Source organism: Trichoplusia ni, chromosome 19 (genome assembly GCF_003590095.1).
Source record: "Trichoplusia ni isolate ovarian cell line Hi5 chromosome 19, tn1, whole genome shotgun sequence".
Classification (NCBI taxonomy): Eukaryota; Metazoa; Arthropoda; class Insecta; order Lepidoptera; family Noctuidae; genus Trichoplusia; species Trichoplusia ni.
In genome coordinates, this window is record NC_039496.1 from 1,342,719 (window position 1) to 1,368,853 (window position 26,135).

The window sequence follows — 26,135 nt, forward strand, 5'->3', positions numbered from 1 at the left end:
TCGCGGGCAACAGCTAGTATATATTAAAATTGATTTATCCAAAATTATCAAGCACTGCCTTAGTATTTTACAAGACAGTATAAGGATATGCAGCTGATCTAATGTGTTGGTGGCCACAGAGCTCCAATATACTTTGGATGTCTTTATGTTAGGTATTCAGAAGCTGTACAACAATGTCAGATGAAGCACTCAAAATACATAATATGTATTCAAATAAAAGAATAATTTTATAATGTCAATAACTGGTGCTGGATCCTGTTCAACATCTATAATAGTAAATAAACATTGAGTATAACATCCACATCTGAAAATTAGTATATTTTTATCATTATCTTACCTTATGTTAGGAATAAAGATGGAGGGTGGAGGATGAAATAAAACACACATTAATTTTCTGTAATTTTATTTTATATGTGTCTGGGTTTCTAAAAATAGAAAATGCTAATGGATAGAATATAAAGAGATTACAAAACAGTCACAAAATCTATTACTAATCGTTACAATATATCTTGTAATAAATTTACCATAACTGAGAACAAATGCCATCAAATTTAATAAACATTCTTGATAAATACAAATAGCAGGTGAGCATCAGCCGAGTGATATGCGGATATTAACCAGTGCATACACTTGACAAACTGTGCGCTTATAAAACTGTGAATAATAAAACATGATTACAATATTGCTTTAAATTATATAACTTACATATGACGTCATAAAAACCAATGATTTCATCAATTAACTTAGTTTGATTGACTTACAATCTGTACTATCATAGCAATTCCAATAAGCTTATAATTCTCAATATGCATAAAAAATTGTAATAAAATAAACGTAAGCCTTGTAAAATGTTTCAAAATATTAACAATATCAACTCCTATGCTATGGATATAATCTCTGAATTTCAGTACAAAATTTTTATCAAATGGGCCAAATATTGCAAATTTCTTATCACTTTTTGTTACAATTTTGTGGAAAATCTAGTGCATAATACGTAATACTAACATGTCTAATTGGGCTTAATTCAGTCTAGACATAGTCCTATCGTAAGCTAAACACACTTAAATACAGCGACGTCACATCCACTACTCCTACGAGCTATCTCTAAATAAATAAACGAACTTCGATGCATTGATGCGCGTTACTACCTATTACAGTCACTGTCAAAATAAACCGGTCCTCCACAATCGGCAACTCTGTATAAATAACTCTGCGGTGTCGTTAGAAACAAAGGCGGAATACGTGCAAAATAGTATATAAATAAATTGTGTCCATTTAAATAAAACTAAAAAAATATTGAATATATATGTGTCTCATAAAATAAATTCAGTGTACAGTTTTTAAGAATGAACGCGGAGACGTAGAAAATCTATTGTCTAGGTGACAATGGGTTATCCACACGGCGTTCAAAAGCTTCTTAATATTGTTGTGTCCATAATTGAATCTATATAGAAAGGTTCGAAAATCTAGAGTTGCATCTAAAGTGTTCTAATTACAGTAATTAGTAGCTTGACAAATTTGTGATGTGAAAAGCAAGTGCTAGTATTTTAATACAGATTATATGGCACGAGAAATATAAACTGTCTAGTTACAACAAGTTTATTGAGCAAGGAAAGGGAGGAAGAATACGGAACAAGTTCGAGGCGGTCGTGTCTACACTTTGCCTAATTATCTCTAATAAAAATTAAAAAGAAAAGTTTCTTTAAACTGTTAATCAAAATTATATTTTTTTACGATACAAAATGTCAGAATAAACACAGTCAAATTGTTTTATATAATCAGAATTAAAGTTTCAATAAAACGAATTAATAAACACATATTGAAATGCGTAATTTCACAAAAATGTATAATCAGACATTATCACAGAGAATCAATAAAGTCGAGGTGCACCGCAATGATTGTAAGTGCAACATTCAAAAATGTAATTTTGCAAACAACATCGTCCTACCGACCACGACTCACGGCTATCACATTCATACAATACCTAGTACATTTTTGGTGTCTTAAGAATGATGGTCATCATTACTCCTAGAGTTATCTACATCTCAATACACTACTAAAATAAGGACTACAAAGTACAAAAATCTAAATAATTGAATAGTATAAAAAGATTATTAATATTAAATCTATCCTTTATGAATTTAAAGCATTTTCAGTAAGAGGCATTCTCGTAATTACGATGATCTTATGTATATTATTGCTGGCAGACTTGAAACGCTTAAGAATACAATCTTAATAGTATTTGCAGCACAATAATCGCTTGGTGCATCAATTAAAGAATTACCTCTCAATAAAAATAAATACTGAATGTCTAAATATATAAATAGAGCATATTTCTTACTCTAAAGATTACTCTTAAAACTAAAATAAATGCTCGAATTAACTAAGTAAAATTTTCGTCTCTTTTACTTGATTTACATTCAAATCAATAAATAGGTCTTAAAATACTAGAGAGCGGATTTTTTTGTTCATTTTTTGCTTTAAATTAAATTGCATTTTAATTAGGGTTATATAATAAAAGTTTATGCTAAATACGCACTTAAAAACGTAACTTTTGGCACGAATAAGCTTTTAAACAAACATGTAGAATGCGTACGTCGTAGTTAAAGTAATACGAGACTAAAGCTAACAATGACTATGCATGAACGACTATGGAATACTCCTCAGTACTACGCCGGATGTCTTACGTCTACCCGCTACTTTTACCGTTTGTCCGATACAATTAGTTCTTGTTACCCTGAAACAAAATGATAACAAATTAATTACAATACATACAAACAAAATTTATAATTCTAAATCTTTTACCAACTTAGATAGGCAGTATTATGATGATTCATTTGAATCGAATGAATCATCATTCAATCAATCATTGGCACCTTACCCTACGAAGTTAGTTACGCAGGCACTGATATCCGATGATTTAAGTTTACGACAATCATGACTCATAGATGATTCCATAGTCGCTTAGAAACTAAAATCGTCCGTTTGTTTACGACGGTTTGAAAGGTGAAAATTGAAAAAGGTTTGTTTGCAGCGACTTTTGGAGTATGTATATACCTAAGTGTATTTTGCCCAAAGATTTGCCAATTTTATTCTTGAAATAATCGATCGATATCACGTCTTTGATTCGACAACACTGTCGCAGGGGTTCCTACAAAAAGTCACAACGACAAGTCTTATTCAATATGCACAAGAAACCGAGTCCCAGGACCAGCATTAGTGATTGCTAAAATACTTATTCAGCGCCAGGATCTAACGCGCGACTTGTTGAGCACCGTTGATGTATTGCCACTTAGCTATCCTATAGCTTATGCAATCATTTATAATTCATACATAGGAACTGCACCATTAAATTATTCTTACCTGTTTAACAGCAGTCGTATCCTATCTGATCATCTCGAGATACTTGTGCTTGTGTTTGGTGAGCATTTCGGTGACTGTGACCAGTTTCCGTATGGCCGGCTGCGTCTTGGCCAGCACTTGCAGTTCCGTGAGATGGGACACGCATATGTGGTGGAGTGTTGCCAGTTCTTTTGCTAGAAATGTCAAATGGAACAGTTTAGTGATGTGGAATGAGGATCAGTCATAGACTTTTGGAGAGTCTACAGACTCGTAGCGTTATAATTACTAAAAATTTTATTCTAATTTCGTATTAGTTCCAGAAACGCGTCCAAGAATGACGTCATCTGTCATGGGCGCCATCCGTGTGCAATGTCACTTAAAACTGTACTTTTCAAGGCTGATAATATCATCAAACACTTATCATGTAGATATGTTGATCACTCATGACTTTAGGAAATTGAATTGTTTAAATAATAAGGAAAAAGCATACACGATACAGTTCAATCATGCCAACAGAGGTTTTCTAAACATCCCTAAAATGTTAAACTTCAGAAAAACAGTTCATACCAATCTTTTAATAGCAGATATTGCAGAAATATATAAAAGTACGGAATTAAAAATAAGATATTTATTTTAAATTCTATAATTAGATATGATATCCTTTCTAATTACACAAATTGGAAAGTACATAAGCACCTATAAAATGTAAATAAAGATGTTAATATTTTTATCACATCTTTGCAGGTATTCTTATTCCAAGCTGAGAGTTTCTTCAAGCGTTACGTAATTGTACTAAAACATTAATATTACCGATATCAAAGTTGTTATTAGTAGCAGGCGGCGGGTTGCCGGGGTCAGGCACATTGCTTAATTGATCCAGGAATACGACCATACGCTCCTTGTTCTTCAATATGAATGGATTCACCACTTCCATGTACGGCTCCTGTAAAAGAGAAATTGAAATAAATATTAATTTAACTAACAAAACTAACAACCGGCTCAAATGGAAAAACTACTGAGCCTTCATGAAATTTATAGGACCAAATGACATATACAGGAGTTCACGTTAACAGAAAATAAATCAAGTCGGTTCAACTGGTATGACCACGAAGTTATGAGTGATATGTTATGATAAGTCGAAATACAAAACCTTCTCCTTTTTTCAAGTCGGATGGAAACAGCTAGCCTAAAAAAAGTTACAATGAAGCTAGATGGCAGACAAAAAATGGCCAGAAGTCAGATATTATATTTAAATGTGGGAAAAGAAGGATTTTTGTGTAATATAACTCAAAAAGTAGCAGTTATGTATTAGAACTAGTGGAAAAATACTAGACTAGTGGAAAAATACGAATGACTTGGTCGTTTTTTTTTCTAGTCATGCAAAAATTATGTAATATGCTGTGTGAGGCCAAAGAGTACTATCGGATTCTAATTCCTGGTGATGTAATATTGATAATTATGTCATATGTATGATGACAAATCAATTTTCAAAATTGATTGAACTTTATACAGTGAGCTGATGTGTTCGTTGCGTCGTCAAGGCAACATTTGTTTTAATACTGTCTCAAAAAAAAAACATGTTGCGTTCTGTTGAAAACAATGGAATAAATTCCTTATCCAGTATATAAAAACATAAAAATTGACAACAGACAGCGCATAGATCTCTACTCTTAACATAATCTTTCAAGTATGTGCAGAGTGAGTAAGTTTTGGTATCTCTGAATCAGCGGGCTCCGATCAGTCCTAATATTCGGAGCTGCTAATGAATACTAGCTATTGGTAAATTAAAATTTGTCCAACTTTAATTGAATGAAAATATAGTTTGAAAGTAAGAGAGAGAGAGAGACAGAGAGACAGAGAGATAAAGAGCGAGAGCAATAAAATTAATATGCGTCGTTTATAAAATCTTTGCTATAAAGTTTTAATAAATAATAATACAAGCTTAGTAGACACATACCTTGGCCCCGAACTCGACGAGGTTGGCGAGGTTCTGCAGGCACTTGGCCACCATGAGCAGCGAGCGCTGCGCGTGCGCGGGCGGCGCCGCGGAGACCAGCGCCCACGCGCGCGGCTCCACCAGCGCCGGGCAGATCAGGCGCAGGAAGATGAAGCCTAGCGAATGGCATCATCATCTTTAAAATTCTACCTTTGTACATTATAATACTGTCACCGTCAAACAAGTCAAATATTTTGGTCGGCAGATGCAAATACAACGTATCAAATAGGTAAAGTGCGATCTTAGTAGGAAAATCTTAGATGCGATATCAAAAAAAATATTAAAACCTATAATTTTAATTAAATTATGATAATATATCTAGTTTCAGACAGTAAGAATTTTCGTAAAAAAAAATTAAGCATGAAATAAAATTTCACTTCAAATCTAATCAGCAGTGCACGTTATTCATTAAAAAATTGATAATCTTTCAAAAGGTCAACTTAGAGTGGACAGATTAAAGAAAAGAGTTTTTTTTCATTGTCAACATTGTAGATCGTCTTGATAAAAATATATCTAATCATTATAATCACTTGATTTTTTTATTGTTTTGCTTGAATCTACGCAAAGAAAAACATATTGGAAGAGATGTCCTGCTAATTTTATAAGGACTGGCCTGTTGGTCTAGTGGTTAGTGACCCTGACTGCTATATCGGAGGTCGTGGGTTCGATTCCCACCCAGAAGAAATGTTTGTGTGATGAGCACGATCATTTGTTCTGTGTCTGGGTGTAATCTATCCATAATATGTATGTATTTAGAAATATATAAGTAAGTTTATCAGTTGTCTGGTTACCATAACACAAGCTCTGCTTAGCTTGGGATCAGATAACCGTGTGTGAGTTGTCCCAAGATTTATATTATATTATATTTATATTATATTATATTTATATACTAACACTAGCTAACAGTTGGCTACCTAATAAATTCTTATGCTTGTAATTTGATGTAGCAGATTACTACTGTTGCTCCTATTGCAGTTTATTAATTGATTTTATTACGACGCGACGCGACGCGCCTCACTAATTTATCGAGACAACCCGACTAGTCATTCATTTAAATTATACAAGTGTCTATTCACACATATTTATTGTGATTGTTCGACTATACGATTAAGGACTCCGGTTGAATTCGAGACTAGTAGGGTAGTCGCGATAAATTACGTAACATGCGCCGCTCACTCGTAAGTTGAGACACGGTGGCGGCGTTACCTCTATGTAGAGTGCAGGCTATGCTTCCTTCTCATGTTCCAATTCATTCAATATGATACGAAATTACGAAAATGTCGGCGGAGTCGCGACGCATTCGGGCACGGCGGCGCTCCGCCTCTATTATGTGAGCGCTCAACCATTAATTCCTTAAGAAAACATATAAGCGGCACGACGCCTATGCTTTGGCGCTACCTCGGCTTTAGCTCGTGAGAGCGACGCGCCTAAGTAAACCGTTGTAAAATAAAGTTGCTATATAAATATGAAGTAATTGTAAATGTGTGTTTGTACCTGACACGACCCTGGTCCTGACGAACCTCTCGTTGGGCCACTTGGCCACGGCGGCGCGCTGCAGACAGCCGCACAGGTAACGCACCGGCCGCGGACACGCCTCGGGGGATGTGAAGATCGACAGCGTGATCTATAGACAACAACACGAACTTGTTTTTTATAATTTCTTTAAAGATGCTTTTAAGAAAGTATTTATTGCAAATAGGTTATATTGCACTCTGAATAAAAATCTTGTACTGCTGGTATACTGTGATCAAACTTTGTAGCATGAAGAAAATTTCGATAGTAGGAAATTACCTTCGATCACTTTCAAAAAAGTTGCTCATTTCTAAGTTTTCTCAAGAGGATAAGATTCTAAAAAAATGCCAAACTTATAATTACCTGATCGAGTATCATGAGCAAAAACTCAGCATTGTTACAAGCATCATCGGGAGAGTCCATTTTAGTGGGATTCAATTCGGCTGACTGCTTCGCGTCAATCAATCTTTGAACAGTTTCTGAAATAGCCGCCTGAAATAAAATAAAAAACGATATTTCTTATGAAATTAATCGAAACGAAAACATTTATCATTCAAGGAACACATTTCAGTATGTGCAGTAGACTGTGTTCTGCGGTTTCAATCGCCTTCAGTTTGGCCAAAGAATCCAGCGATCTCAAAAAAGAAGTAAAATTGATGATAGAATCCTACTTACAGAAAAAAATATTTCATTTGAATGCAAAATATTCAATTTTGTTTTTTAAAGCTCGCTATAAAGTTTAAAAGCTTTTTGCAAATCCAACAATCTGAGAATGGCTGTAATTGTATTTGTAAACTAGCTCTTAAGCTGTATTTTTATATACATCTTTTGATTAAAATACACTTGAATATAGATGGATGTTTGGCATTAGTCCTTGAGTATAAGCCTACGTGATGGTATCACCTGCAGGAATGGCTTGCAGTGCGCGCGCATGAACTCGTCGACGAGCGCGGTGGCGAGCGAGGCGGCGCGGAACATGGCGCGGTGGTCGCTCTCGCGCGCCACCTCCGCGCTCACCAGCTCGCGCGCCAGCTCCGCGCCGCGCCCGCACTCCGAGAACGCGTGCAGCAGCGCTGCGGAAACACCGTCAGTTACTGTCTGTGCGGACAGCCGAGCCACCGTAAGGTCCGGCCTGCGGGTGGCGGGGAGGACACACTGACACTCGATCATCGGCCAAGGAGACACGTCGTCCTGCGTATCCGTTTTTATGAGGAGTGAGGGGTGAGCTTTTACAAATACCCCTTGAGAAGAACATACACGAGCGATCCCGTGACTCTGGCTAAAGCAGTAGAAGGGGCCCGGAGTGTTTTTATTCCATGAAAGTTCGACATATCCCCACGCCATGCCCTTGACCTGGGATGAAGTCATTAGCCTTCCATCCCGGAGAAAAAAAAACAAATTCTATTCTATTAAGTATTAGGCAAGAAGACGAGGATCAACTAAATTGCAATTCTATTCTATTAAGTATTAGGCAAGAAGACGAGGATCAACTAAATTGCCAAGTGTTAGCGCTGTTATCGAAAACCCGACCGACAATTTCTTATAATACGTTTTCGTTGTTTTGTCACACAGAGATTTGTGAAAACTTTTTGATTTCACCATAATTATATTAGGAACAAAATGATGCGAATGATAATAAAGTTAAAAGTCTATCGTTAAATTAATTTAAATCACAAGCTACAAATTAATCGAAACACTTACATGTAGCCAATGGTTGTCTGTCCGTGCGACATAGATCAGCTAATGCCTTCACAGCTGGTAAGCCAGGCTCCAGCAACAACTGGCGCAGAGGGTTGTATTCCTCGCGAGGCATGACTAGCTCTTGCATGTATCTATGGGAAAAAAAACAGAAAATTATTATGAATTAAGAATGGCCTTGTATTGGCAAAATGACTTATACAAAGAATTGTACATTTTTTAATTATTTTCTAAATAAAGATTGATTAACACAAGAATTGGTCAATCCAAAAAAGGTCAAAAATCCGATTACCTACATTAGTTCAATTTACTTTCTCAAAAAATTATCAAGCCATATTTTTCTCGTGTTAAATTAATAGCTATTTATTTATACTTCATTTATTTAGATACCTTATACATAAACACGACTAAAAACCAATTTAGATTACCAAATCATGCAAATCAAATATAACATTGAATGAAAATATCGTTTATAAATTTCATGATGTTTGCATAAAAAGACACAGATTTTTTTACCTTTTAAGCACGTAAATAAATAGTGTAGTTTATTTCCGTACCTTATACGCAGTCTCAAAGAGCCCCATTCTCCAATAGGCGTCATACCCGCTAGAGGGTACCATTCTTCAATCTCTTCGCCGTTAGCTAGATTAGCCAACTCAATCGTTAGTTCTGCAACCTGAAAGAATGAAATCATTGATGTTAGATATTTTAAACGAGGTTTATTATAAAGATGATCTTTTTGGGTTGTCTCACCTCTGATTCTTTTCCTCTCTTCCCTGTGTTGTGGACTGTGATAGTAAAGGATGTTACATCCGGAGGCACGTCACTGCCAAATTGTAAAACAAAAAAAAAATTAGTAAACTGTGAAGAGTTAAAATAAAAATAGGTTAAGAAGTTATGTCCGGCTTCAAATTAATTGGGATACGATTTCAAGTTCATATTTAAAACAACTAAAACGCAAAATAATATCATCTAATAAAAAATGTGATGGCAAAATTGACAAATATAATACTTAATAAAATTAGTTATTTATTTGTTGAATGCATGAGTTTTCAATCAACAGAAGAAACCGTTTCTTTTTTTGTCCTTTCTTGAATGTTATGTTATGATTTTTATGAGATTTTTGTACAACACAAAGTCTTTATTGACATAAATTTTCAAACGTAATCATAGAATTCCCTGACCTCTGAACTAGTGTAAAATGTATTTCAAAAGCCAGAAAAGCAAATAACGTCTACAATTTCCAAGTCCTATGTCCAGCAGTGGACATGAACAGTTTGATGGTTGTTGTGTTAGAATCTTATGTATGTGCGAAACTCCTTATGAGTACGATGTATGTGTGAACAACCCTCTTTCTATTACTAGCTAAGTCCTACAAGCAAATTAGAACTTAATTCTAGAAGAATGTTAAAGGTGTGCACGTACTCGAAGACGAACTCGTCGTCCCAGTGCGGGTCGGGCGAGGGCTTGGGCTTGGTGCTGGCGACGGGCGCGGCGCCGAGCGCCAGACGCAGGTGCGGGCGCGGGGCCAGCCGCGCCGGCAGCCGGTGCGCCGTCAGGCAGCGGACGCGCAGCGCGCGCAGCCACACCACGCGCGCCACCTGCACGCGGCCAAGGGGACTCACGCTGATATCAAACTTATACATGCGCTGGAGGCTTAACGCAGAAGCTTTAAGACATCTGCCTTATAAGTCTGCGTTGTTATCTTGTTTGTATTAATGTACAATAATGATTATACATTGATGTCTCCAAGTTGAAACCACGGGACTGTAGTGAGCTTCTAACGTGGATTTATAAACAACTGAATAATTCGTAACAGTGCTGACTTTCAGCGAGTGAAAAATCAGGACAAGTACCAGGTGCCAGGACTCAAGCCTACGACCTTAATCTTCGTCTCTCTTTTTCTTTGAAACGTCGTATATCATTTTCGCAACACAAAATTAAATGTGGCAAACAATATTTTGAATCAAAACGCTTATGACAAACAAACTAAACGTATCGTAGTTTTCATCATAGGGATCACTTTAGACAAGAGTGAAATGAATCAAACTACTCTACCGAGGTCCTACACAAAGGAGATCGAAATAGTATCAATTCAACCTTTTTTCAATCCATACCTTGCACTGATGCCTCGCTTGCTGCGGTACACAGAGCGGCCTCAAGGCGTCGAGCCACGCGCGCTCCTCGGCCGCGGAGTTGGCCGCCAGGAACGTGTGCGTCGACAGGCACGGCAGTGCACGCTCCACCAGTTGGAAGCAGAACTCTCGCTCCCATAGAGACTCGTGTACCTGCAAACAATATACGTTTTATTTGAACTTCAATAATGCAAGGTAACAATAAATATAAGTACAATATACAAGTTTTTTTTTATAATTACGTTTAATATGCCAATAGTATGTAAAATGAGTAAGCATTGAGTAAAAGATTGACGGCTTTAATCTGAAATTAATTATAGCAGTGAAAAATAACTGTTTCAGCTGTCAAGATAACTTATAGAACCATGAATTGCAAATTAAAGGTATAATTTATACGAATAATTTTGTTAGTAGGTACGTTTGGGTATTTTTACCTACAAATAATAAAAAAAACATTGCCAAAAAAAAAATCGCTTCAAAATCTGCAATTCTCTCAATTACAAGCATTACTACTTAATATCGCATTTTCTTACCTGGTACAGATAAGCGCAGGACAGATCAATCAATCCCTTTGGCTTCGTCCTCTTCGGCGAGTCGTAGAAGCACAGGTGCGTATCAGTACCCTCTTGCAATAGCACAAAGTACAACGCCTTCCATTTCTTGGCTCCCTTATCAGACTTCTTGTTGAGGTAGCCCTGGTGTTTGATACCCTTTGTCTTCTTCAGACCTATTTGGTCTCGGCATTCTCGAAGAGTCGCGTAGATCTTCTCGGCGGCCGCGCCGGTTGTGCTTTGTTGCGGCTCAATGACATGGCCTTCGGCGATCAGCTGATGAAAGATAAATGATTAAGTAACATGTGGAATGTAAGTTATTCTATACAGATAGTACTGTTGGTCTGATTGTTAGTTCCGCCTCTTTTTATAATAGAATAAAAACTCTTTACCGCAAATTGTATTGCAAAGCTCAGAAAATAATAATTGCGGCAATATTTTTTAATAGTTGCTATTTGTAAGGTCAAATTAATAGCAAAAATCTTACTGCAAAGAAGTTATCGAAACTAGTGTAAGTACGCAACATTGTGCGTAAATTCTTTGAAAGGTACACAATGTAAAACATTAAAAATATCGCAAAGCAATAAATACGATACCATCATAATATATCTTATCTACTTGAATATATGTTTACAAGAATTTGTATGATGACTAATTAATTTATATTTCCTATAAGTGCTTATAGCTGGAGTATGTGCGTGACTCAAATATATAAACCCTTCAGATTGATCGAGTTCTCGGCCTATTTCCTGATTATATTACAGAGACATGAAGAACTAATTCATTCTAGCTTGGTTGTTACACGTTTTGATATTACTTAGTAAAGATTTCCGTAAAATATAAGTTTTATATTTTTATTGTAGAAATTGGTGCTGCAAAAGTTGATAATTATACGTCTAGTTTAAAAGACGCGGCGAAACCCAAAAGGTAATTTACTATACATACATATTAATTTTTTTTTAATAATAATAACATTCATTGTTTAACATTTTACACAGACAGTTACCCTGATAATAAAATATCAATCATTTTTATTTAAAGATTTAGCTTTTATTCATTCAATAATTAAACGTTTTTTTATTCTGAATTTAATACAGAATTAAATATAAGAATATCATTTTCTAGAAACATTCTAAAGAGATTCCTTATTGATGAATTTATAAGAATTATAAGAAATGAAATACATAACTCACCGGTTGTCCCAAAGTATGTCCTTCAACGATCTGCTCCTTTCTGTACCGATTGATAACGGCATCTAAACATTCGAAGGTTCGTCCTCCCATCAGGTACCTGACACCTTTCTTCTCTATCCTGAACCTTTGTATTTGGTTGTTGATGTGGAAGAACAAGGAGTAATCCCCGGGCGAGTTGTCCGAGGGTCTGACGAGGAAGCTTCCCGGGCCAGCCTTGACCAGCATGTCGACCGCCTCACTCTTAGTGCAGTTTGGATGGAACCATGAGAATACCGTGTTCGGGTCGATAGACGGGTCAAGGTCCTCCACCAACTCTCTGAAGATCATTCCTTGTTCCCCAGTTCTGATTGGAGAAAACACATGTTTAATCAAACTCCTAAATAATTTGAACAATTTAGCCGATCGATGTTGGCTTTATCATTATTCTTGGTATTGTTTAAATATTCTAGTATTCTGGTGATTAAATTTTATTATTCTCAACTCTATTCGCTGACGACGCTTTCATGATTATGAAGTTATACGGGTAATAAAGGAATTTGAAATAGCAAAGTAATAAAAGGAAGGAGTAGAACAAAGATAGGTTCATTGAAATTGCAAGTCGCTTGGAAAATTATCCGGAAAATGAATACATATGTCAGATTTGTTATTTTATTCAATTGCATTGGTTGCGCAAAAGTAGAAGAAAGTTATTTGTCCTGACTTACTTCGATATTCAATGCCAAGTTTAGCTATGCATTTATAATGAAACATCAAACCAAATGGGACGCTGGCATGACATCCGCTTTTAATGGAAAATAACTCTATAATATATTTATTAAAACAATTCTAGTTTAAATTTCGTATTAATATTTTTACTAGTAGTCACTGCCCGTGGTTTCGTGCGCTAAAAATCAAAAATGATCCCAAAGGAACAAAATCGGCATAAAAACTATCTGTTATTAAAAAAGATTGTAAATTTCGTACAAATCTCTCCAATGGTTTTTGCGTGAAAGAGTTACAAACATATATCTATCCAAACAAAATTTCACGTTTTTACTAGTAGAATATTGGAAATCTATTACGCAATTAATTTCCACAACATGAAATATTTTTACTCACGCTACTGACAGTTTAATAATAAATAATTAATTACACGATAAAATTATTAAAATCCTAATTATAGATTTCAATGCATTACCCATATTAATTCTCATGTTTTATCTTTAGTGCCATTTGGACTAGAACGTAAACAGTTACCTTGGCGTGCACCATATATGAGCAAAAATACATACAAGGCACACGCATTGATTGGAATAACAACTAAAAAACCTTGAGTTTTAGTAAATAAATCAACATACTAAGTGTACATTAGTGAGTAATGCATTGATGCAGTGTAATCTTGAACAATTTCTTCAATTATCTAATCTTATCCGCTCTTCCTATGCAGTATCGACCTTTGTTCTGTTTTTTTCCATAACAGGGCCTTTCTAAATATAATAGCTGTTTGAAGGAACTACGCATTAGTTGTACGTTAATAGCAGGATATGAGATATCGGGAAAAAAACCGGATGTATTGATTAAAGGGGAGCTGTTATCAAGTAGTATTAACTAAAACAAATTAGTTTTTAACACGCAGTTTTATATTTGGGTAAAGGAAAAATTAATTAACTTAGCTAGATATTTTATTTTGCGGATATTATAATAATTATTTATTCAACACGCGATAAGTAAAATATCGGTGAGAATCTTGGTATTTTTGAAGTCCTTTCTTTTAGTTTTGAGGAGGATGAAAAGTAGGAATATTGCAATATGCAAACATTAATAAAACCGCCCGTCATGATTACTGTCGTGGTGGCCTTGCGGTTCCATATATCGATTTGTATGCAGAAAGAGCATGTTCGATTCCAACGTAGGCAAGTACCAACATGACTTTCAAAATTATATGTACCTTTTCAATTATTCTAAGACATGACTGACAAACGGTTATGAGGAAACATGGAATTCAAATATTGGAAACTGAAATCGATAATACGCAAAAAGCTAGCGTGGTGATTCATACTCAAACCTAACTATATGGGAGGAGGTCTGTTGGTCGGCTTGTACTATTTTATTTATATAGCTCTGACATCGTATAAAAATGATGTCCCACTTCGTAATAAAAGCGACCTCTTCAACAGAGAAGACTAAGCATTGATCACCACCCTTGTTCAACAACAGGTTATCGATTTATTTTTTTGGACACACAAATGCCTTCTAGCAGAAAACATGCCAGTATCTTCTGCAAGAGATAAATGTCTTACCTATGGGCAGTCACCCAGAGCCATCCGTCACCCATGTCGTTGTGCACAAAGAATATGTCGCCCTTTTGGAAGGTCAGCTCGTCCGTGTCCGGCATCTTCGTGTACGGAAGTATAGCTACTACCCTCTAATATAAAAAAGAAAACATGTCAAAAGGTAGATCATTATCAAAATTCTCGAAAAAAAATTTTGAGTTCACCTTAGTAGAGTTATTCCAGACGGAAAGAAGTTTTGATTCCTTCTTTTTTACTTTTAAATTTTTCAGCTCTTATGTTTGAAATTTAAGCTGGAGTCAGTAAATCCACGTGGGCCAAATCATTTACATAAAAGTTTTATATGGACAATTTTAAAGATATGTACCTTTTTATCGTTGACGGGTTCGGGTGGCGGCACTGGCTCGACAAGCCTCTCCCTCTTCAGCAGGTCAGAACAGTGGCTGTAGAAGCCGACCAACTCCGTCAGTGAGTCGAACTGGCGACCTCCGATATAGTAGTCGCCGCATACCGCGGTGATTCTACATTGAAAGTTATTAATTTAAGGCCTTGCATTGTGAAAAAAAATCTATTTAATTCCATCTTAAGTTACAGAGTAATTAATAATTAAATGTAGTCAATTGTATAGATGATTATGCACACACCAACTATTGTGATTTGACCAAATTTATCAAATTTCAGAACCATGTTGGATATCTGCATAGTCTAGAAAATCCATATTAAGCTATATATTAAGTCTATAAAGCTACCTATATCACATTACTGTTGATAGGAAAATGAAAAAACATCAATAGCATTTTAATTAAAGTGCTTTAGTAATATAGCTATATAAATAGATTTCATAAAGTCCTAATAATAAGATATTATTGTCTTACCTAAAATGATTTATTCCTGTGCGGCCCAAGTAACTCAAAACATAAGATCCTGGCTTCCTATCACTCTCTCGAACTGCAAAAAAATAAATGATTAAATAGCACAATTTTTTTACCAATAGTTATATATAATAATATCATGATGCTTGTACTCAATCACACCACAGCATAGCTTTATTATGTAGAATAACACAATTTAAATAATTTTGTAGTTCTCAATCCATTGTACTACAGATTTGAACCAAAGGATAGGGAACTGAGTATTAAATGAAAAAAAGGTGAGAGACATGATAAGTACAAATTGAATGTTAATATTTTGATCGCTTATCAAATATCATATAAACATATTTAAATTCAATTAAACAAATAAATCAAATATTCCTCAACAGATTTGACACATGCTACAGCCTAAATATTTCTGAAATTGAGAAAAAAGTGAAATACTAAGCATTGATCAAGTAAATTAACAATCATTATACCATTCAGGGCAAGGGTTAAAATAGAAATCATTAATTACATGTAATTTCAAGTGAAAACCACAAAGATACATTGTTCTGCCAAGTGATAGGAAACACCATTCATTTAATTGCATAACACTCTCACAAAGAAAACACTATGGGAATTGTTCTATTGCTCTTTGTCTTTTATTCAATAGGCTATTTAAAAACAACAATGTTTGATGTATAAGATAGTGGCTTTGATAATGACTTCATATGACACAACTACAAATAGTGTGTTATAAATAAATATTTAATTGTAAACTCACTACTAGTAGCTTTATTTATTATTATCATATATAGTCAGGCAGGCAGTTGAGACAACTGATACTGTCTGTATCTAGATATTCCTCACTAGTTTTTATTAATCATGTAGGTTGACACTAAAATTTAAAAAGGATAACATGTACACAGGAGGTATTTTAAGTTACACTTAAAACCTCTTAAATTTCCTCCTGGGGGAGGAAACGGCTAGTTCTTTTTTTGTTTGTCTGAGATCAAAGTGTACAAAGTTACAATTTGAACCCAATTAGTCTTAATAAAATTGGTAGTGTTGTTTATGTGTGACAAACTTCTGTTCTATATTATTATTTTCATATGCATGAGTATACTGAAAAAAAAAGACAACTGGCTATGGAACTAAAGGCAATGACATTTTTCTTTTTATTAATAAAATATTCTGTTTAATACACCAAGTAGGTACTCTATCAACCTCTTAGAGGAAAATATATGAATATATAACACAGTAAAATCTATCTGTTTATTGCTACAAATTTCAATTCCTCATCTGGTTAATAATGTATCATAAATTGAATTAGATAATTGTATCCAGCTTAAGGATAAATTAAATGTAGCATATACAAACAATTTGAGTATAGTTTAACAATATCTTGATCAATTTATTTATTTAGTATTGACAGTGAAATTATGACCCTACTGTTATTACTTAGCAATAAAGACAAGAATTACTATTATATTAAAGCTTTCTTAACATGTATAATATTGTTCATGCCGCAATCATATTAGCAGATTAAACTGATACATACATTTTTTTAAATGTTTATTAGTTTTAAACTTACCTAGGTAGCTGCCAAGTTTGCCAGCAGCCCACAGCCTCTCCTCAGAGGTGTATCTATCCAGCCGGCCATGGTACCATTCAGTCTCAGGAGGAGCGAGCACTGCCTGTCTTTCGCCTAACATGATATGAAAGTAAAATGTTTAATCAGGGAAAACAAAGCAATTAACAAAAAATACAATGTAAAATAGGCTAGAGACTTGCCATTTGTGCTTGGTCCATCTGCTTCATCCAGTTCCAAATCAGCCGCTAACTCAGCGATGTCACCACCTCCATCTTCAGACTCCGTCGATGGAGACCCCAACTTATCCTTTACAGGGGGTCCGATAGGCGCCCCCATAGCACGAATTAAATCGGCCATCTTTCAAAACACAAACAATTCGTATCGGAAACACTTCACTTGTATACGTTAGAGTAAAACCAGTGACTCATAGTTTATTCAGGAGCAGTCTGATATAAAAAATTAAGAAATATATCAAACGTGTTTACAAAAGAAAAAAAATCTGATTCCAATTAAAAGCCGATGGTTAAACTGAAATACGCGTCAGCTGAAGACAGTACAGAGTTAATGTATAATCTTAGTACTTTAGGATCACGATTTCTGTTATTACTACACAAAAGACAATAATATTGTTTCTATTAATTTTCAAGTCAATTTTCATTCGATACGCCCGCGTCCACAGACTATAAAATAAATAGAACAATTTGGGCGCTTGACAGGTGCATGGCTGTGTTGCCGCAATTAACTTTTCTGTTAAAATGGTTTTTTTCCCCATTTTGGGTTGACAATATTGTCAAATCAATAAATATCAGTATTGATGCAAAAGTGATGATCAGAATAGATATACTTATATATTAATGTTAAAATAAATTCGCCAGTATTAAAACCTTGATAATATTTAGAAATCAATAAGTATTAAATTATTCGGGTTATTTAATTTATGGCTTCATCTTGATGCTAAAAAGCCACAAATATAAAAGCCACTTTGAAATTGGACAAAGTAACAAGAAAGGAAACCATACAGTTGAATTGCAGGCTAGCTAGTCTAAATTAAAATTTACAGCTTGTTCGCTGCGTAAGGTTTTTCCAGTTTAAATCAAAATCACATTTTCAATTTAATTTTACTCAAAGGGCATTGTATCCAAGCTAAAAAAAATATTTTCGTGTATAGAATTTGCGCTCAGCAAATCAATAAATTTAATTTGAGTTTGACTCGCGTTGTCTAAACAGTGTGTTGTGTTTATAATAAGATCGTACAAGTCATTTGATTTCTGATAAGTATTAAATTGGTAAGTTCATTTCATAGATTAAAACTTACCATTTTCTTAATTATTTACCTTTCTCGCTGGGAAACTGACGTTGTCATTTTAGATTTACAAGTCCTACGACGACGCCATTTTGTGATCGCGAACTTTCTTTGTTCTTTGTCCTAGTTCGATAGCCTACTCAAAACAGACACTTCAGCCAAATTCATAGTTTTTGTAGTCCTCTAAATAGTTGTCTTCGATTGTTACAGCCATCACAATGCAGATTTTCGTGAAAACGCTGACGGGTAAAACTATCACTCTTGAAGTTGAACCTTCCGACACTATCGAAAATGTAAAAGCTAAAATTCAAGACAAAGAAGGCATTCCCCCAGATCAGCAGCGACTGATCTTCGCCGGAAAGCAGTTGGAGGACGGCCGTACTCTGTCTGACTACAACATTCAGAAGGAATCTACCCTCCATCTTGTACTTCGTTTGCGCGGTGGTATGCAGATTTTTGTAAAGACACTCACGGGCAAGACTATCACCCTCGAGGTAGAGCCCTCTGATACCATCGAAAATGTAAAGGCTAAAATTCAAGATAAAGAGGGAATCCCGCCTGACCAGCAGCGATTGATCTTCGCTGGTAAGCAGCTAGAAGACGGCCGCACCCTCTCGGACTATAACATTCAGAAGGAATCTACCCTCCACCTTGTACTGCGTCTCCGAGGTGGTATGCAGATCTTCGTTAAAACATTAACCGGCAAAACTATCACACTTGAAGTAGAGCCTTCAGATACTATTGAGAATGTAAAGGCCAAAATTCAAGACAAGGAAGGCATTCCTCCAGACCAGCAGAGATTGATCTTTGCAGGAAAACAGCTTGAAGATGGGCGCACTTTGTCTGATTATAATATCCAAAAGGAATCCACCCTTCACTTGGTCCTGCGACTCCGTGGTGGTATGCAAATCTTTGTTAAGACATTGACGGGCAAAACCATCACTCTGGAAGTTGAGCCTTCAGATACTATTGAGAATGTAAAGGCCAAAATTCAAGACAAGGAAGGTATCCCCCCAGATCAGCAGCGTCTTATCTTTGCTGGCAAACAGCTAGAGGATGGTCGCACTTTGTCTGACTACAACATCCAGAAGGAATCTACACTCCACTTGGTACTCCGTCTTAGAGGTGGTATGCAGATCTTCGTAAAAACCCTGACTGGAAAAACCATCACTCTGGAAGTAGAGCCATCTGACACTATTGAAAATGTTAAGGCTAAAATCCAAGATAAGGAAGGAATCCCACCAGATCAGCAGAGGCTGATTTTTGCTGGCAAGCAACTGGAAGATGGACGTACCTTATCCGACTACAACATCCAAAAGGAATCTACCCTTCACTTAGTCCTGCGTCTGCGTGGTGGAATGCAGATCTTTGTCAAAACTCTTACGGGCAAGACCATTACTCTTGAAGTTGAACCTTCAGATACTATTGAGAATGTTAAAGCTAAAATCCAAGACAAGGAAGGTATCCCACCAGACCAGCAGAGGCTGATTTTTGCTGGCAAGCAGCTTGAAGATGGACGTACCTTGTCTGACTACAATATTCAAAAGGAATCCACGCTCCATCTGGTACTGCGTCTCCGTGGTGGTATGCAGATCTTTGTAAAAACCCTGACTGGCAAGACAATCACGCTTGAAGTTGAACCTTCTGACACCATCGAAAATGTGAAGGCCAAGATTCAAGATAAGGAAGGTATCCCTCCCGATCAGCAGCGTCTGATCTTCGCCGGTAAGCAATTGGAAGATGGGCGCACTCTTTCTGATTACAACATCCAAAAAGAATCGACACTGCATTTAGTCCTCCGTCTTAGAGGTGGTATGCAGATTTTCGTAAAAACCCTGACTGGCAAAACAATTACTCTTGAAGTAGAGCCATCTGATACCATTGAAAACGTGAAGGCTAAAATCCAAGACAAGGAAGGGATCCCCCCAGACCAGCAGAGGCTGATTTTTGCCGGCAAGCAGCTTGAGGATGGGCGCACCTTGTCAGACTATAACATCCAGAAGGAATCTACTCTCCATTTAGTCTTGCGTCTGCGTGGTGGTATGCAGATCTTCGTCAAGACTCTGACTGGCAAGACCATTACCCTCGAGGTCGAACCATCTGACACCATTGAGAATGTCAAGGCCAAAATCCAGGATAAGGAGGGTATACCTCCTGACCAACAGCGTCTCATCTTCGCTGGTAAACAACTTGAAGACGGTCGCACTCTTTCTGACTACAACATACAGAAGGAGTCTACCCTGCACTTGGTGCTTCGTCTTCGAGGCGGCAAATAAATTCCGAATATAATAAATATTCTACCATATCTCTTCTATCTCTGACATGTATTCATTATAATACCCACTCAATATTCACACTCTTATTCTAATCATTCCAGTTACAATATCCGATTACAACACTTCTTGAAATAAATATCTTTCACCTCCGTAAATTATTTTTTATTTAATTCAGCCCTACACCGATTTGCATATTTTTTTTGGAGTTCTATCATGGTGTGTGCCGTTTAAACACAAGCATGTTTCTCCGATAAATATTTTCTGGAAATATATAACTAAATAAAGTTTAGAAACCCTAGACAGTAAAAACTGCCTTTAATATGACTCAATGGTTTTCTTTCTCCATATATGTCGTAAGACTGCATACACATAACGACACATTTTAAATGTGACCGTATAAAAAAATTTAATTATGAAAAAATCAAAGCTGTCTTTAATTGCTAAGTAAAAATGTGAATCTTTGTCTTATTAGATTTGCAACTGCAAACTCCTTAATTGTTATAGCGATATTTTGGTTCTATCTGATATTGAATTCACACTACCCTCAAAATGTGCTTCTAATATAAAGCATAATGTTACATAAAGTTAACGTGTAACTCTTATATAATTTAAACGATTTCTGCACACCTAAATACCTACTTTGTACAACCAGGTTGTCTAGAACGAAGGCCGACACGCTCTGTTAACTCTGTAACAGGGTAATGTGCAATAACCTACATTGTAATTTTTTTCTCTTGAATTAATTCTTGTCATCCTGACTAGCCGCTGGTCAAGGCTTGAGGAAGTAAGCATCAGGAAAGTAATAAGAGCCGATAAATGCTATCTTGTCTATATGATTGAAAAGTTAAAATCTTACCCTATTTAATATTATGCACACTATGTACCAGGTGCCAATCTATACATGCAAGTACATCAAGGAGAACTTCGGGCTACTTTCAGTGCAAGTGAAAAGCAGTTACGTTTCTACTGACGCGAGGCTTAGCGGAGAGGACCGTAAATTGATTAATTAATTACTTTACCTATCATGGGCGGAAACAAATTTTAAAAGATTTGTGCTAAAATCTGTCAAAACAATATCAAGACTGGATTCGTGCTACGAGTAGGTATCGATTAAAATACCTGAGCTACTTTCTATCTATAAGTATGCATGTAGGAAGGTGGAAATGAAACCATATTAAGTGTTTAATTGTTAACATTTTATTAGGAGGCGAAAACGAGCAATAAGTTTCGGGATAAATTTTAATACAAATCAATAATATTTGCATTACATCTCGTAAATCGTCAAGTTTAAATCTATGAAATTACAGTATTTTAAGATTACAGTAACATGAACAAGAATAGTACACCATATCAGACATAAGTCGCATCAACAGCAAAATATTTTGGAGCGAATATAATGATAGTGATACTTGACACGTAATATTATACTTTGGTATGCTAACAAATCACCGCCAAGGTAATGTTACTTGTCGACTTAAAAAATAATCGCGGAAACACCACAATAAAGATAATATACTCTTCAGAGGAAACTCGACAATTTACTATTCATTTATACGTATTTATATGCTTATCTATAAAGGAAATATTGTACAAGTAGCATTACCATCTCAAACAATGATTCGACATACGTAACAAGTGAAGCAACACAGTATAGGGCAACTCTACAAAATATGTCTTCGGCAAACGAGCCTTACTCCTGGGCATGAGTAACTGGGATAAAATAGATTTATACATTAATCGACATTTGCCAAATAAGACATTTATCTGCGGTAAATGGCGATATTAGTCTTCTGCATGCTCTAAATGTTAATTCGTACTTAATTATAAGTCAAATTCTTTATGAAACAGTTAAATAACGTCATACCCATTTGAAATAACGCTCGTTTGTCGAATACGGAATGTTCAAATCTCTCATTACAACCACTCACACATTTTTCAAGCTATTAGAATTTTTACACATTTAAAACAACAACAGTCTAATTCCTTTCTGTAGGATAGTGTTAAGATCGTTCAGCATTCGATTAAACGTTTTGTATATTGAAAAGTATAGCGATATGGTACATGATTGCGGACGCGCCTTTAGACGCCGTCCACATCGCCATAACTCACATTAAACATCGAAACATGACATCCCCGTAACATTGATGAATATATTATATACTCAAAATACTTATATTAAGAGACACTTGAAGATAGAACAATTATTTATGAACTTACATACAACTAACATTAGATCTAGGTATTGTCTTTTGTATGCCAGAAAAGTGATACAATGGGGTCCGTTTACGACAATGATACATGAATTTAATAATTACTTATGTTCAATATTACTGCAAACATCAATATTGGACAAAGTGAATATGACGATTTAAGATCTTAGTTCACAAGTGCAATGAATTAAAGTACATTTAACATTACTATTGAATAGAGGCCATGTACAATTACTAATTTCGATATTTTTGGTATCAATCATACACATTAAAATATAGTTAAAATAAGTTGCTTAGGTAATGTAATGACTAAGGGAGTTATTATGCGCAATGTCGGAAAATGTTAAACGAATAGGGGCAGGATGATCGAACTATAAACAAAGTAAATAATAATAAAAAACATGGTAGGACACCGCACCAACAGCTTGACAACTATAGTTATCACAATTACGTTATAATATGTTTTATTATAGCATGCCAATAATACATCAAACATCAAACGCCATAGATTCCTGGCAATAATTCAACAACTCTTATAACTCCATCCCTTATTTTTCATACTAATTGTATAATATACGTTATATTGTATACTTTCTCCATTAAGTTAAATAATTACCCGCAAACATTCAACTATAAAATCTAACCGCAAGTGTTAACTAGTATTATATAATCCTAATATATCGTTCCTGTGCCTTTCATGTACGGTACAAATAATAATAATAAAATAAACGTACGTCAAGGGAGAATACTATACAAAGGATAACGCGCCTACAAAAATAGATGCACGATATTAAACTAATATACAAAATGTTAGTTTAAAAATATCACTTTACAGAATGTTTGCTGCTTCGCGCAGAGCCTCCAGCAATAATGTATTGCGATTGACATTGACCTATCACTTTGCTTAAAATTACCAATCTCTTTCGTCCACATCGACCAAGTGAAGCTGCATGTATTTGGAATGTTTACACTGGTCTACCGGCATCCGATGGCCGCTGAGAAATAATCACTGCGCGTCTCTAAGAATGTGGACGACACTTCATACTCTAGTTATTATCAATCAATATGATTCCTCGTCTTTTGCCACTGAGCAAAGGTACTCCATACGATGTTGGTATTTGGCGTAAGTCATTTTAATAACTAAACATACTTAAAAACATAAATAAACGGCAATTTACTCCCAACTCATTACTAATATAAATCGTCATGAAGTAAAATGGCAACATGATTATAATGATTTCTATTACAATAATTTTATAATTAAATAATTACTTATTTTGGCAATAAATGCAAACAGTTGGTAGGTACAATAAAAATAATTTAATTCGTAGCATTAACTCTTTGAGATAGAAAGTTCAATACCTAAGAAAGTCTATTAGATATGAAACTTTTTTAAATATTAAAAACATCTATTTCATTAACATTTTTGAGTATTTATGATGGCGATAAATTTGTTAATCAAAGATATTATGCTACGAGTAATCCATGACGAAATAGTAAAATATATCGGAAGACGAGTTCGAACCGATAAAATAATATAATTCATTAAACTATGCAGTATAATAGGGGGGTATAAATAGCTTGCCATTGAGCTTTTGACACAATAATAGTTTCAATCTACGTAATACTGGGTAACGTAACGTCATAACAAATGAGTAGGTGTGTGACACCTCAACAAAGGTTGCACCGACTTGACATTGAGAGTCATCTACTTTGAGATTCCACACAGATTTTAACTATAATATCTCTAAGTATTGCATGTGAATGCGTCAAGTAGTTGTTAGTTGTTACGTCTGCAGGGAATGAATGAATACGTTGGTGGTGGGCGTGGGCTTCCGGTTTACATGTTGGGTAGGGGCACGGTGACCTGCACGTAGCTGATCGGGAAGTACCCGGTCTTGCCGTTGACGGAGCCCTCGAACCAGTTGTCGTCGACCTTGTTGATCAGCGTGATCACGTCGTTCTCCTGAAACACAACAGTCTATTAGTGTTGCTATCCCTTTTTAATTTAAAATTTTCAAGAGGGCTTGTTGTGAATTACTTAAAGTTGGTGGTTAGACTCAAGAAGAATGATATCGAAAAAAAAGAATTAAACTTTAGAGATGTTTACAGCTTTGTCAGTATTCTTTCCATAGTATATAAAAATACTTTTTAAAAGTAGGTACCATAACAGGATAAAGGACTCATTTTATTGGCGTGAGTAAAATGTGCAAACTTTCCTCTCAAGGTTTGTTGTTTGATTTTGAACTTAAACAACATAGTAAACAAGAGTAATTTTACCTTGAATCCCAGCTCGCCCTGGTTCTCCGGCTCGAAGTCATAGAGAGCGGTGCAGCAGGGCGTCTTGTTGGGCGCCACCGGGGTCCGCGCGGGCGACTTAACCGGCGACGGCAGCGGCGATGCTGCAGGGGCACATATATTAGTACCTTTACAACAACTGTGCATGTACAGAGAACATCAAAAGTCTATAAACTTATCAGACTTACATTTATATATATATTTATGTATATTTTATGTAAAGTTCAGTAAGCTTTACAACAATCAGAACAAGACTATTTTTGTAGTCTGTAAATCTGCTTTTATTTATCGACTTTCGTTGCCGATCTTATTTTAAGGTCTCAAAGCAGGAATAGCAGTTAGAAGCGAAACGGCAGATTACATTTCATAGTGCCATCTCGCTTCTACAAAGCCCGTACTGCTTTGAGATCTTATAGTAAGCAGGCAGTACTTGTGGTAAAACATTGTACTTCATGTAACTGTCATTGCGCTTATATTTAATTAATGTATATCTTTATTTTATTCCAAGATTTATTTGACCAATTACAGTTCATAAAGTACACTATTCTCTTAGGCCTTTCAACCGAAAGTACAGTCTTCAACATCAAAGTTATTTTAATTCACTTCCCTGCTAATAAATAGTTTCATTCATAATAAGAATACCTGTATTTTTTTTAATAAATTACAACAAAATTAGAAGTCGAATAACAATTTATATTGATGCTGAAGAGTGTATTTTCTAAAGTAGATACTAAGTGCAGGTGTAACAGTAAAATATTGTTACGAAATACTGGCGATATAATTAAAAGTGTAAACTTTAACAACATAAAAACGTAAAACGTAACAACATTTTATGTCAAAATATTTTGATCCACTAAATTTTACAAAACATAAATGTATAACCAAATTCAAACAGTGCTCCGT

At 35.4% G+C, this 26,135-nt stretch overlaps 3 protein-coding genes across 11 annotated transcripts in view; 1 reads left to right on the forward strand and 2 right to left on the reverse strand.

Moving 5' to 3' along the window:
* Positions 1-317: 317 nt before the first annotated feature.
* Positions 318-17,880, reverse strand: LOC113503316 (ras GTPase-activating protein 1). The gene is made up of 19 exons (XM_026885175.1): positions 17,346-17,880; positions 17,146-17,259; positions 15,573-15,645; positions 15,065-15,218; positions 14,707-14,831; positions 12,428-12,770; positions 11,217-11,510; positions 10,666-10,836; positions 9,974-10,149; positions 9,302-9,374; positions 9,106-9,224; positions 8,552-8,682; positions 7,754-7,923; positions 7,214-7,342; positions 6,833-6,962; positions 5,300-5,454; positions 4,153-4,285; positions 3,364-3,536; positions 318-2,737 (listed from the first exon to the last, which is right to left on the reverse strand). The coding sequence occupies exons 1-18, from the start codon at positions 17,500-17,502 to the stop codon at positions 3,385-3,387; spliced, it is 2,799 nt and encodes a 932-aa protein (XP_026740976.1). The 5' UTR covers positions 17,503-17,880; the 3' UTR covers positions 318-2,737; positions 3,364-3,384.
* A 443-nt stretch (positions 17,881-18,323) lies between these two features.
* Positions 18,324-20,879, forward strand: LOC113503470 (polyubiquitin-C). Its single transcript, XM_026885459.1, has 2 exons — positions 18,324-18,431; positions 18,659-20,879. The coding sequence occupies exon 2, from the start codon at positions 18,667-18,669 to the stop codon at positions 20,722-20,724; it is 2,058 nt and encodes a 685-aa protein (XP_026741260.1). The 5' UTR covers positions 18,324-18,431; positions 18,659-18,666; the 3' UTR covers positions 20,725-20,879.
* A 1,019-nt stretch (positions 20,880-21,898) lies between these two features.
* Positions 21,899-26,135, reverse strand: part of LOC113503473 (endophilin-A) — a 44,330-nt gene continuing 40,093 nt past the window's right edge. For all 9 annotated transcript variants that reach the window (XM_026885471.1, XM_026885463.1, XM_026885465.1 and 6 more), the window contains 2 exons: positions 25,215-25,336; positions 21,899-24,900 (listed from right to left, as the gene is read on the reverse strand). In XM_026885471.1, the coding sequence (XP_026741272.1) occupies positions 24,775-24,900; positions 25,215-25,336 (248 nt within the window). In that variant the 3' untranslated portion in view covers positions 21,899-24,774. The remainder of the gene's footprint in view (positions 24,901-25,214; positions 25,337-26,135) is intronic.

Coding starts and splice junctions, on each gene's coding strand:
- LOC113503316 (XM_026885175.1), bottom strand. CDS start 17,502: ATGGCCGATTTAATTCGTGCTATGGGGGCGCCTATCGGACCCCCTGTA. Junction 9,375..9,973: donor GACGACGAGTTCGTCTTCGA/GTACGTGCACAC, acceptor ACAATTTGGCAG/TGACGTGCCTCCGGATGTAA. Junction 6,963..7,213: donor TGCTCATGATACTCGATCAG/GTAATTATAAGT, acceptor TGTTGTCTATAG/ATCACGCTGTCGATCTTCAC.
- LOC113503470 (XM_026885459.1), top strand. CDS start 18,667: ATGCAGATTTTCGTGAAAACGCTGACGGGTAAAACTATCACTCTTGAA.